The sequence below is a fragment of the Penicillium cosmopolitanum genome (genome assembly GCF_028827165.1).
Source record: "Penicillium cosmopolitanum strain IBT 29677 chromosome Unknown utg000004l:1.0-4361866.0:1.0-4365735.0, whole genome shotgun sequence".
NCBI lineage: Eukaryota > Fungi > Ascomycota > Eurotiomycetes > Eurotiales > Aspergillaceae > Penicillium > Penicillium cosmopolitanum.
The window spans coordinates 2,982,380-2,996,100 of NW_026622674.1; the positions used below are offsets into that span (position 1 = coordinate 2,982,380).

The 13,721-nt window shown below is 49.3% G+C and overlaps 4 protein-coding genes across 4 annotated transcripts; 2 read left to right on the forward strand and 2 right to left on the reverse strand.

Annotated features, from left to right (window-relative positions):
- Positions 1–369: 369 nt before the first annotated feature.
- On the reverse strand, positions 370–2,623 carry N7509_002513 (uncharacterized protein; the record flags this gene model as incomplete). Its single annotated transcript, XM_056627150.1, has 8 exons — positions 370–482; positions 631–736; positions 798–1,622; positions 1,698–1,819; positions 1,876–1,973; positions 2,044–2,126; positions 2,206–2,342; positions 2,404–2,623. Coding segments are annotated over 8 exons (1,704 nt in total), but the record flags the coding sequence as incomplete, so codon positions are not given.
- Positions 2,624–4,178: 1,555 nt separating this feature from the next.
- N7509_002514 (putative capsule-associated protein CAP1) lies at positions 4,179–5,733 on the forward strand (the record flags this gene model as incomplete). The annotated part of the gene is made up of 2 exons (XM_056627151.1): positions 4,179–5,623; positions 5,682–5,733. 2 exons carry the CDS (start codon positions 4,179–4,181, stop codon positions 5,731–5,733), a joined length of 1,497 nt encoding a protein of 498 aa, XP_056492946.1.
- Positions 5,734–6,223: 490 nt separating this feature from the next.
- Positions 6,224–8,887, reverse strand: N7509_002515 (ankyrin repeat domain-containing protein; the record flags this gene model as incomplete). The annotated part of the gene is made up of 1 exon (XM_056627152.1): positions 6,224–8,887. The coding sequence occupies one exon, from the start codon at positions 8,885–8,887 to the stop codon at positions 6,224–6,226; it is 2,664 nt and encodes an 887-aa protein (XP_056492947.1).
- Positions 8,888–11,467: 2,580 nt separating this feature from the next.
- Positions 11,468–13,082, forward strand: N7509_002516 (alpha/beta fold hydrolase; the record flags this gene model as incomplete). Its single annotated transcript, XM_056627153.1, has 4 exons — positions 11,468–11,615; positions 11,715–12,193; positions 12,271–12,421; positions 12,499–13,082. The coding sequence occupies 4 exons, from the start codon at positions 11,468–11,470 to the stop codon at positions 13,080–13,082; spliced, it is 1,362 nt and encodes a 453-aa protein (XP_056492948.1).
- Positions 13,083–13,721: the final 639 nt, after the last annotated feature.

The window sequence follows — 13,721 nt, forward strand, 5'->3', positions numbered from 1 at the left end:
TTTGTTATTTCCATTTCGCTCGTGACAGTCGAGATTTCTCAGCTATCCATTTTTCTGACAATTTATTCTTGTGCTATGATAATTTACACCTTACACCTACGATTGCCATTTGGAATAGTAAATTCAATGTGATTATTCCCTGGATAAACCAACCTAGCTTACCCCTATGTAACGACTCGGGTTTGAACCCCAAAACTAGAAACCTACATTCAACTTATAATCTTAAACTCAATTTTTATTCGCCCATATGTTAGGGTTAGGCTCTAGACACGGCTCTGGGGATGTCATATTCTATAAGCTGCTCAAGAGATTACGCGGAACCCACAGGAAGCCGCGAGGGGGTGTGTGCGAAGGCAGTAAGTATCGTACCGACTGATTGCCACGAAGAATAATAAGATCTGGCGTTACGTCTCGGCAAGGCATCATATCGAGTTTAAAGTTGACCGAGTGTTCGGGGTAAATTAGACCATCATAGTCACCCTCTGTGATCTGTCAAAGACGCCGGTCTATCGTTTTCAGCGCAAAAGCCGAGGCAATCATACAGCAGACAAACGAGAATACTGATATAAATCGTTAGTTTATACCACTGTGATAAATGGATCCCCGAAATGCAGAGTAACAATTGCATACTGTAATTGCGCTTAAGACCAGCAATAAAACACTGTACCACGGTTTCTCGTGTTTGGCCAGTCAGACTAGAAATAAACTTGATATCGGATAGCGAATGATGGATAATCTAAGAGAGTATTAGTTTTTTGTGCAGAATGCTGCTTGGTTTAAAAGAAGACGTAGGTTACCTGTTCGGCGTCGGTTCCAGCAAGGCTTTTCCGCATCTGCTGTTGGAACTCTTGATCAAGTGCGGCCTTTGTAGCGGTTACACTTGTGGATATAAATAGATTAAGTAGTAGAATAAGTCCGCTCGTAGCCATGGCAATTTCTTCAGGCTCCAAAAAGGCAGTCATACTCACAAACCCTGAGGATGATAGACCGCTACCCAGCCCTCCAGGCATGATATACAGTGACTCCCAAAATCCGGTACGCCCATTCCAGCGAAGGAAAAGAAGTAAGTACGTCAAGGAGCCGATCAGGCCGGATGTCACCTGGACAAATTTATATCTTCCAGTGCATCCGATAAGGTATCCTGATAGCAAGCCACCAATGGTGTTAGCAATAACAGCCGGTACCAAATGAGCCCCTGCCACGGTGCTAGAAACAGATCCAGTAACCTCGAAATAAAGCGGCACCGCGAACATCATGCTAACTTGGGCCGCGGTTTGGAATGAGCTCGCCAGATAACTCGTAGCAACATTGGGCTTCGATAAGATCTTCAGATCTAGAATGGGTTCCAGTGCGACGTTCTTTTCAACGTATACAAAGGCCACGAGAGCGAAAATACTAACAGTGACTAAGATTAGAGTCATGTCAGATAGCCAAGGGAATATCCGGCCTCCGCAGTCAACGAGGAGAACAAGAGTGATAATGGAACCTGAGAGCAATACTGTGCCCAAGATATCCACTCGTCTGGCGGGGCCACCTTCAATTTCCGAAGAGGAGACCGTTTCGCGACTCAAGATGTTCATTCGAACGAATACTAGAAATGCAGCGAGGCATAGGAATGGTGCCTGGAGAATAAAGGCCCTATATTAGGTTCAGCTAATGGTTCGTTACAGAGACTCACTTCTCTCTACTTCACCTACCATCGCCATCCAATAAGATCCGTAAGCCACCCCCCCTAAAGGGCCGCCTGCACTTCGACCAAGTGTCATCGCAATATTTACATATGCCCTCCAGCTTGCGATTTTGCGTTTGGGAACCAGATCTGGGAACAAGATTAATAGCCACCAAACGACAATGCTCCTGTATACTTGAGCATACCTGTGATTATAATCGAACTCAACGCCATAACACCGGCCCCGCCAACCCCACTCATAATTCGACCGATGATAACTAGGTCCATATTATGGGATAGACCACTGGAAACTCAGTGGCTGATTAACACATATGCTCTGTTCGTTTTTAGAAAAAAAAAAGATAGTAGCATACCAGATGACACATCCGAGAGAGAGAAATAGGTAAGAAGCCAGTAAAAGCGGTGCACGACCATATATATCGCTCAGCTTTCCGTACTGTACTTCCAAGGTTAAACCGGATCACCTGGGCAGATCGTTGCTCACATTATTTTAACCTTGGAATCAAATTACGTACCAAAGGCTGTGCCGCGCAGGCACCGAGGCTATACCCAGTTAATAGCCAGTTACCATCTTGCATTCGATTGAACTGAGATGAGATAGGGCCAACCGTAGCCATGACAAATGTGGCGTCCGCATTAGATACGAACTCTCCTGTAGGAAAAACTAATTAGGAGATTTTTGGTACCACTCTCCGTGATTGAATGGATTATACCGAAGAGAAGCACGGCGATAACACTCCTCATGCTTGCCCCACTCCGAAGGTCGCCTGCTCCGGCATCCAGCGAAGGGAATGAGACGTTGTAACCTCTTGCGCCGTCATCTAGCGTTGATGCTGAATCCTGATCGTCCCCACTCGGAGAGGATGCGTGTTCCGGTCGGCAAGAGCCATCTCTTGTCAAAGGGGTTCTCTCGTTGTTTATTGTGGCTGACATTGAGAAGGCTCGTTCCAATGGCAGTGTATATTGACGTATCTGTAAGTGTACACCTGCTGGGAGAAGAACCTTCAAGGTAAGGGTGATCGGGAAGCGAAAGTATTTACAAATTCGCTTCCCCGGCAGGCTGTTCAGAATTGCCCATTATGCGGGGTAAGCACATCAGGCTGCTTCGGCACGCGATTCATCATATATGATTGCCCAGTAGAGGAACAAGACCGAGCGGGGGGGATTAAGAGGTAGCGTGGAAGGGATATGTGAAAAACTTCAGCGAATATATCTATTACAGTATTTGGGCATTGTTAGATGTATACCAACGACACTGTCTTCATTTTATCTTTTGGAAGTTAATTCAATGTTGATCTATGTGCAAGAAACAGAAATTTCCATTATCGGGATTTTCTCCGGTCGATCCTGCAGCAACATAGTACCGTGACAGTATTAAATTAGCATATGGGAGGATGGCCGTATTATGACACAATACTATATTTAGTCAGAGCTATAGTATTCTAGCAGTAATTACTTACTATTTTTTTGTAAATTCCTACATATAGCATAGCAATACATGTCGCCAAAGTAACCCAGAGATTGGGAATACCTAGAGATCTAGGTTAGTAAGAAAACTTGAAGTATAGGGATATTTAGAGTAAAACCTCCCGAGGTCAGAAGAAAGGGACTCAGAATATACTACTAGCAGTTACAGTATTTGAGATAAACAATTAGAGTACCTAGGTACTTAGTAGTAGAGTTTCTTAGGGACTAACTCAGAGGCAGTGTTACCGTCACCTTTATTACTACTAGTAGTCAGTGTTCAAGTTGTGATACTACTACATTCTGCGGTAGTAATATCCTCCAACATGATGCCAAGACTTTCGATCAGTAGGGAATTTCGCCTCTGCAAGTACCTACTCCTAGTAGTAGTTATCGCCACCCGGGCTAGACAGTGGAGAGAGGGGAAAAAAAGTGAAATAAAAGACGGGACCCCATTCTCATTGATTAAACCTTGGAAATATAATGACTACTAGTATTGGATAATCAAAGTAGAATAATAGTATAATAGTATTGTTCTTGTAAAGAGTCAGGAATGGAGAGCCTTGGCGGCCTTAGATAATGCCAGCATTAGTACGGAGTAGCATTTATTGCCGAACCATCGCCCCCGGGCCAGACTCACCCTCAAACCAACTTCACACTCTCTTCCCCCCCCCCATCCCGGTCAGGCTTCCCACTCGCTTCATGCCTTCCACTAATGGCATGATGCGCTCTCATCGATTGACTGTCCTGCTCGCGATCGTCCTGCTCGCGTGCTTCTCCCTCTTCTACCTCCGTCCCAGCTCTATTCCCGCCGAACCTATCCCCGAACCTCAAGCCAACCAGCCTGCCCCCGAGCCGATCAGACACCCTCAGCTCCATCCTGGCCAGACCTCCTACCCCCCCCGAGAAAATACACCCCATCTCCAATTTGATCGGAACTGCGCAGCAACAATTCGACCATGTTTACTCCCGCCAATCGAAGACCCTGGCCGACGCCGTGCAAGAGTACAAGCGTCGCTATAAGATGCACCCCCCACCACACTTCGACAAGTGGTTCCAGTTTGCCCAGTCCAAGGGCGTCCAGATGATTGATGAGTTTGACTCGGTTTATCATAATCTTCTCCCCTTCTGGGCCGTGAAGCCCCAGACAATCCGTGAGCGCGCCCGCGAGGCGCTCGGTTTCGACAACGCCATGCTTGGTCTTTTGATTCGCGATGGCAAGGTATCCCTGACGGAGGGTGGAGGTGATGGGCGCAAGTGGCAGCGTGAGGCCACTGCAGGTATGATGAAGGACTTTGTGAAGTACCTACCGGATATGGACCTAGTATTCAACGTTCATGACGAGCCCCGCGTCGTGATTCCCGGCGAAGACCTCCAGCGACTGGTGCGAACCGCGACGGACCAAGCCATCCCTGCTTCTTTCCAGAAAAATTCTCCTACCAATTCGTGGTCTCCCCGTGCTGCCAATATCAATAAAGGCGACCGCTTTGATGAGGTTCGCACCACTCGCTTCAACCGATTCGCACACCAGCCTACCTGGACCAACTCTCGCATCTCCTGCCCCGTCGATAGCCCTGCCCGATCGCTCGACGAAGATGCGCCAGACAATGAGGACTCATATGCGCTTGGTGAAATGGGATTCATCTATAACACCACTGCCTTCTCCGACATTTGCCACAGCCCCTCCTTACGCTATACCTACGGATTCTTCGATCGCCCGAACGCTTTTGATGTGGTGCACGATTTGTTCCCTGTATTCTCTCAGAGCAAGATATCGAGCTTCCAGGATATCCTGTACCCCAGTCCATGGTACTGGGTACAGAAGGTTCCATACGAGAAATCCAAGGATTACTCCTGGGATGCGAAGACAGATCGGATGTATTGGCGTGGCTCCACCACTGGTGGTTTCTCGCGCGCTGGTGGCTGGCGCCGACAACATCGGCAGCAGTTCGTTGACAATGTCAACTCTTTGACTCCATCCAAGGTTCTGGAGCGCCAGCAAGATAACTCGTGGGTCTCGAAAGAAATCACCCCCGATGTATACCGTGACAACTTTGATGTCAAGTTTACCATGATTGGTCAATGTGATCCCGACGACTGCCACGCCCAACAGGAGTACTTTGAGGTGGTCAAGGCCGCCGGCCAACAAGACGCCTGGGCTCATAAATACCTGGTTGACGTGGACGGCAATGCCTTCAGTGGTCGGTTCTACGCGTTTTTGCTCAGCAACAGCTTTGTATACAAGATTGCTCTCTTCCGTGAGTGGCACGAGGAGTGGCTCAAGCCTTGGCTGCATTATGTCCCGCTCGGCCTGAAGGGCAACGAATACACGGAGACCATGCGCTACTTTACCAAGGAAGAAGAAGGCAAGAAGGCGGCCTCTCAGATTGCGACTTCAGGCCAGCAGTGGGCACAAAAAGTATTGCGGAACGAAGACTTGGAAGTTTGGTTCTTCCGGCTACTTCTGGAGTAAGTTTGCCTCAACCGCATTTTGTCCATTTCTACTTTTGCTAACTATCTCACTTAGATACGGACGTCTCGTGGATGACAACCGCGAACAACTTGGCTTCTCTCTTTGATCGCCCCAGCCATCTTATAAGCATTGCATCTGTATATACCCTAATTTTCTTATTTTGCCGACGACATTACGGTCTCTTTTACCTTGTCCCTTTTTTGCTACGAATTCGCCTTTCCCAATTTGTGTTAATACCCTTCTCCTGTTGCTTGATGGTGGGCTGTATTTGGTGCCGCGTTGATACCATCCATCTAACTGCATATGAAAAATGGAATTGGCGTTCTTTTGGACTCTCCTTATATCCCATGCTGTACTAAAAGTAAATACAATCCCTTGAAGATGGATTTCAAACAGACTCTACTCGAAACTTTAATTTGTTATAATTGATTCATAGAACATTCACAGTTGCATTAGACCATTTGATATAGGAAAATTACTTGGGAATTACTACTTTTACCCCAACTTCAAACGAAAGAAAACCCAGAGGTATACATGTCCCGACCCCCCCAAAATAAACAAAAAGCGAATCAACAGACAAAGAAAAAAAGAAGGTATCACTCGCGAGAATTGTCAATCAAAAGCCTAACTCCCTCCGGCCAGCCGGAAGCCTCCGCCATCCCCAGAACCGTCTGGCCCGTCTCATCCTTTTTCTCAAGATCAACAGAACCACCCTTCTCAATCAACAAGCGCAACAAATTCAGATCCCGATCTTCAATAGCCTGCATAATCGCATTCCAGTCACGATAACATTTATTTGGATCAGCACCTTTCTCAAGGAGTAATTCAATCATGGAAAAATCCCCATCATCACACCGACGTATCGCCTTAACAAGCGGAAGATGTTCACCAGGAGCATTTGGATCAGCCTGACCATCCCCGAGAAGAAAACGAACAATATCCGCATGTCGCTCACGCAGTGCCGTCGTCAATGGAGAAAACACACCGCCATTCTTCCACTCTATATTCGCCCCAGCTTCGAGGAGAAGCTTCACGTTTTCGAGATGATTTGCCTGAACAGCCTTTTCCATGACACCCTTGTGCGCGCCTAGATCTTTAATGCCCGGCAAGAGCAGGCGTAATAGAGCCGGTGATTGAACAGCCATGTATATAGGCCAATCCTGGCCGCGTACGTTCGGGTCTGCGCCGTGCGCTAACAGCCATTCTAGCACCTCGGGTCGATTATCGCGGATGGCTGTCGTGACGGCTGTATGGCCTGACTTGTTGCGGTCATTTGGATTGGCGCCGCCTTCTTCAACGAGCCAGTGCATTGCGGTTGAATTGTTGAGTTGGACTGCACATTCGACTATGCCCGGGGGAGTGTGCAGATCAGCGCCTGCTGCAATTAATTCCGGGAGGAATTCGAGGCGATTGTGCGTGATGCATTTCCATGCTGGATACTCTGATGCCATTAGATTCGGATCGGCGCCGTGACTGAGGAGGAGGGTTAATATATCTGGGCGGTCGTCGCGGATGGCGGAGCAGAGAGGGGTGTATATTCCGTCCTTTTTGGAATTGGGGTCTATGCCTGCTTCGAGTAGGACGCGGACTGCGTCGATGTTGTTTACGCTTGTCGCTTGCTCCATTATTCCTGGGGCTTTGCGGATATCGGCGCCGCGGGCGAGTAGGATGCGTAGACAGGCTGGGCGATAGACGGCGGGCCAGAGGGCATGTTCGGGACCTGGGAGATTGGGGTTTGCGTGGTGGTCTAGTAGGATTGTCACGATTCCCGGTTGGTCGTCATGGACTGCTTCGCAGAGGGCTGTTTTGCCGTGGTTGTCTTTGCGATTGGGATCGCAGCCGGCTTCAAGTAAGATTTGCACTAGTTGTTCCGGGGCTTGCTTGCGGATTAGATCGATCAATAATGTTGTTCCGCTGGGCGTTTCTTCGTTTGGATTTCCGCCGTGGGACAGCATGAACTGTGCAAGCTTGATGTTTCTTTTGTTGATGCTGCAGCTCAGAGGTGATTCTAGCTTCTCGTTCGCGCGGTAGTTTGCATCAGCACCGTGTTTCAGCAATAGCATAGCCCCATCCACGAATCCCTCTTCTACCGTCAGGAGAAGAGGTGTTTTTCCTTGTGGTTCTGCAAGATTGGGATTGGCTTCGAAGGCTAGTAGTAGCCGCAGGCTCTCGATATCACGTTGGTTCACGGCCTCGAGGAGTGGATAGAAGTCGCCCTCCTTGTCAGGCGATACTCCGCTCTTCAAGAGTTGCTCAATTGATTTATGATCACGCTCCCTCATTGCAGATGACAGATTATTTCGAATAGTTGTCGAACTTCCACCAGCCATCTTGCTGGATAAGCGAGGAGGCAAAGTATCTGATTCACCCTCATGTCGTATACTGGTCTCCGCGACGGAAGCTGGGGCGCTTGTCTTGGCCGGCCGATATGGCATCGATTGTTGTTCGCGGGGAGGAATTGTTTGAGGTTCGCGTCCAGGTTGAGAGCTCAGGAACTGATTGAGAGAGAGAATGGAGGATACATCGTCCCCGTAACTGCCGCGGTCCTGTCGAGGAGAAGTTCCTTGACTATTTTCTTCAGGTTGGTACTCCCTAGGTGCACCCCGAAGAGGCGAGGAATCTTTTGAGGGCACAGAGGGCGAAGAGCCATCGGACTCAAATGATTGAGTCCGGAAGGATGGCCCAGGCCCGCTGTTATCAAAGGACGCGACTTTGTTTATGCCCATGATTGAACGACCTTTCGAGATGCGGTCCAGCGCAGCGGCCAGACTAGCGTACCCAATACCCACTGACTCCTCCGGTTGTACCTCTCTGAGAGACCAATGGAATGCCATGCCGCTGATCTGGAGGGTTTCATTTGTCTTCTTCAAGGACTCGTGGATGCGCTTCAGCTCATGCGCCGGGCGATGCCATCCCCGTTGGAGTTTTCCTAGTGTTCCGCGATGCTCATATTGGACGAGTTTCAAAATGACTTTGTCCAATTGTTGGAATTCACGGTATGCGACAACGAATTTCTTTTCCACTTCATCGATGATAACCTCCGGCAAGGCTCGGTTGGCGGCGGTCAATTCAGTCACTCCGGTCTCAATGGCCCACAGAGTGCGACAGGTGTCAAGGAAGGTGTGCGACAGTTCGCGAAAGCCATCTGGTAATTGCTGGGTAGTGCTGAGATAGTTCAGCATGTGCACCGAGATTTGGTTACCGAGTTGAGTGGCCGAGGCCGAAATGGTGCGGATTGCATCCTCCGCCTGCGACGGCATGGTGATGGCAAGAGACGAAAGACGTGTTCGTGAGGCAAACAGAGCAAGTGGGATGAAAATGAGGAGAGGAGAGGGGAAATCCAGCAGGATCACACTACTGCTTGAATCTGAATCAATGGGGTCTAGAACGGTGGGTCTGGGGCCAAACACTGTACGAGTACCTCTCGATGATAGGATTGTTGGCCTTGGCCCTGGTCAAAACAATACAATTTGTCATCTACAATCGTACCTAGAACGTTTAATCAAGTAGGCAAATGAGATAAACGAGTGGAATAGCCTACTGGCGTGCCCTATATAGAACTCCATTGGCAACTTTCTCAAAAGAGATACTGAAATTTGTGACTGTAGTTATTGCTCGCAGGTCGGTTGGAATGATCGATTTCGGGGCCACGAATGCCCCACCTCAAAGTTAAAGATCGCAGTGAAACCCCCCCCTGGGCGCAGTAAATTCTCCCTAGGAGCACGTAATTTCTCCGTTCGTGCCCAGCCTCGTCAGATTTGAGGGTTCGTTGGAGCCTTTCATGGAGCCTTCCAGTGTTGAGTTCACCGGATCCCCCCAAAGTCTTGCCGGCTGATTTGCCATGACCAATGTGAGCTCGAAAAATCAGGTTGGTGGGAGAGCTAAATTCATACCTGCATATAGGATGTAGGGAAGACCCATTTGATTGATCTGGGCTTATGGCCTAACCGTAATGCCATTGTTTTGGGTCGATTAGACATGTTTGATTGGCCTAGCTATCAGAGACTGTACCACTTGAACTAGCCAAGGCTTACCAACTCCCGAATCTTAAATTCGAAACTTGAAATTCAGACTTTCGCTCTAGTTAACTGTATGAAACATTTAAGACTCACGAGGGTTATATATAGCAATGCTGGTAGAAAGAAAACCAGAGAGCCCATACAAAAGAACTGAATAGACCCAAACATGATTCAATCGAGATAAGAACATTTCAAGTTGTAGAGAATCACCGATCCACCACCATGTGGAGTGGGGCGAATCATGGAACTGTTCTGGACTTGAGAGCTCATTCGGCCAATCAGAAACCATGATGTACTCGACAATCTGAGACCTCATTCCTATTCCCGGATCGACGATCGGCAGAATTGACATGACTTTTTTCTTCCTACCGACCAGTTCGGAAAGAAGACCCCGCCGTTAGTTCTCACGCGTCTCCACTGTAACATCGAGCGAAACGGGCATCAGAGCAGGGATGGGGTGGGGGCGAAACAGGGTCAAAACAAGTACGTGTCTTCCTCTGTTAGGGAGGAGATGTTCTGAATTTTTTTCAAGTCACAGACGCACCGATCAACTTAAGCTACTAGTAGTCTAGTACTCTCTCAAACACGCCTGAAACAACTTCATAACCTTAAGCAAAACCCTGACATGTCGATCCCTTGAGCGTTGTTGTCTCAAACCCCCACTCACATATAACTAGCCCGAGATTAAAAACGGCAGGAATTGAATGGTCTCAAATATTGCTGGCACGGTGACGGGAGAACTGGTAGAGAAGGAAGCATAGCAGCATGACCAAAGTGAGAAGCGCAAGTAGACTAGTACTAGCAGTAGTAGTAGTAGTCCAATGATAACCTAGTCGATTGTACACTAGAGCAACTTGAATCCAGTTTGATTGAAGAGCATCGGCGAAGTACAGTTGTATTAGAAAGTAAACAATTACTCTGGAAGGCAGATATTGGGAATACGCCTCCAAATGCAGATCGTGCGAAGCTGTTAGCCGCCAAGGCACTAGTAGCCGCAGGAAGGGTTGGAAATGCATCCACCAGGAGCATGAAAATACCCGAACATACCCCGGGGCCAAATTGGATGGTCCCTTAATTGATCTGTCGGAGCTGCTCCGTGCCTACTACTACTATATAAAGTCCATCAGGGTCGTTTATGATCCAAACTTAAACCACTACTAGTACTAGGCAGTACTAGTACCTACCCAGCACCCTACTACGAGTACGGAGTAGGTACTAGTAGTATCAATATGAAATATAGTAGCGTTGCCGATGGGTTTTGTGTGATTTTCTCTGGTATGTGTTGATGACATCCACTGTCCAGTGTCACCACACGCTGTCGTCTTCAAGTTATCAGAATAATGAAGCTACTACGTTCACCTTCGGAAACATCACAGGCGATGCAGGATGTTGAGGCATAGTTGCCCAATGCCTTGGGCATCCGGACTGCCCTCCCTGCCAAGTCTAATTGCTTCGGTCTCTCTCATCCTTTTCATCTATTCATGCAGTGATGTCAACAAGACATGCCATACTCCATGCAATGTCTTACCTAAACAGGTTAGACCACGGTATATCGGGAGAAGTTTTCGCCGACAAACCGAGGTCCCGTGAAACTGAAGATATCTAGCCAATCGGAGGTGAGAATAGCTGAGAGTAGCTGAGAGTAGCCTCCACTCAACGCGGCCCCACCACCAGCCCAGCGGCAGGCGCAAGCAGGTGCAGAGCAGACGCAGGCGCATCCTTTGATAACGCGCTTGCTTTAAATCTTCCCCACTTGACTTCTTCCCTCTTCAATGCTCTACTCTGCCCTGACATCTAACGTCCGAAGTTGCCTCGATCAACATGGCAGTCACCCTAGGTAAAGTGGTGGCCTCGGTCGCCGTCTTTGCATATGGCATCTTCACTGTGCTGCTCTATGCGGTCATGGCCATGAAAAAGGGTATCTGGTTCAGAAAGAGAACAGAGAAGGAATCTCTCGAGCTTCAGATCGGTATGTCCTTCGGATAGTATCGCAGGAGTTGCGACTCTCCCCTGTCTCGTGGTCTCTAGGCCAACCTTCAGAATGACAACTGACGCCTGATCTATGTAGCGCGTGACCGCATGTGGAACCCGACCAAGGAGTACTCTGGTCTTTCCCACCACTTCGCCACTCTTACCAGCGGGCTCAAAATTCATTTTATGAGCAATGCAGCTCCGGGCTCACCAGCGGCATTGAACCCGGAGAAGCCGTTGGTTATTCTCATTCACGGCTGGCCCGACAGTTGGGCCATCTGGCGATACATTGCCGGCTCGTCTAGTCTACAAGAGTCGGCAAATCTCGTCGCTATTGACCTACCTGGATTCGGAGGCTCGGGGCGACTGGAGAAATACTCCGCGACGAATGTGCTTGAGGCATTGACAGAGCTGATTCTTACACTTCGAACTAAATATGGCGTGGATGATGACTCCGAGTCGAGCAAGAAGCGAACTATCGTCGTTGCCCATGACTGGGGCTGTGTCCTATCGATGCGACTGGCAGCTGAAGCTCCGGCGCTCGCTGACCGGTGGATTTTGAGCAACGCCCCCTTGGTACGTAAAAAAGAAAGAGGAAAAATAAAGGGATGCCAGGTACCATATTCCGAGGATATAATTAACCCCGGATTTAGGTCAAGCTAGTCGAATCTAACATCGGCCGACTGTTAACCTCGGCGAAGAAGATGTTCAGCACCGCACTCAACTCTCCTCTGTCCTCTCGCACGCCCGTGCTGCAGGCATTCCGCACTCTTGGCCCTGTCATCCGCCAGGCTGGCCTGTCCGGTTATATCTTCGCCATGCAGCTACCCCCGCAGGAGTCCATTACTTCTTGACCGGAGGAAACAGCTCTTTGATGGTAGCCATTCACCACCGTTCTTACGGAAGCCATAAGCCCACCTACTCGGATAAGGCCGACGCCATGTCCAACACGATGGGCCCCTCGCTCGCGGAGTCGAAGCTACAAAATGAAAATGGCGATAGCTACCCCGAGGGAATTGATTATAGCCGTGAATTTTCCAAAATCTTCGACATGGCCTCTTACTACCGCCAAGGCGCCGCGTCTGCGCGTTGGAACAAGTCCCTGGAGACGATCACCGGACTGCACGGTATCGCAGGCGACGAGGAGCTCCGCCGGACCAGCAGTGGAACGGGTGTTTTCGACGAAGGTGTTCCGGGAGTTCTCAAGGCCCCCTCGACTATCATTTGGGGCCAGAAGGATATTGCGCTGGACCCGCATATCTGCCTGGATGGCATGGGGGACTACCTCGTGAAGGATAGCCAGGTGGTGATGCTGCCACGGTCGGGCCATTGGACTCCGATCGAAGTGGAGAGTCGTGCAGCTCTCGAGGCGGCGATCCAGTGGGCAATTGGGGGTGAAAAGGGGGATGTTGAGGCTGCGGTGCAGGCTTCGTACCCGGATGCCACGATCACCGTGCGTCGCTGAGGCCTGCGAGTGATGGTGATAATTATGGTGATCATTAAGGTGACCATGGCATGATAATTGAAATCGTCCAATGGGCCCCGCCCACTTGAGGGATTCCAATGGTTTTGTTTATGCGCGGAGCTTCCTAGTGCGGGCGGCTGGGAAGGCGCCTCGCCTTCCGGTCGGGTTTCATGTAAATTGAAGCGATATTTGATATTTGATATTTGATATTGTTGAGAGGATAAATTCGAATTCCAACATTCATGAACTTAGAATACCTTAGCTATGTACAACACTGTCTGTGCTGCATAGCCATAGCTCCTCTAGCAAGCTTCTCCACGCGGATCATCCGAGTGGATTTTCCCGGTGAGGAGACTTCCCCATTCAAATTTCCCCTCAACCTTGCAACGCCAACGCCAACGCTCGAGCTCCCCCCTCTTACTTTCTTTCTCGTACTTTCACTTTCTCCTCCTTTCATCAATCTCTACCATCCAAATCTCTTCATCTCCCCCTCTCCCCCTCTCCCCCTAATTGCCCCGCCAACCGCCCTCGCCTCGCACGATGCAGTGAGGTCGTTTTCGTCCAGGTACCACAGCTGCTCGACCAGTTCTCCACCAGCCCGAACTGACATCGCCGGGGTTAAATATAGACTCGCCTTGC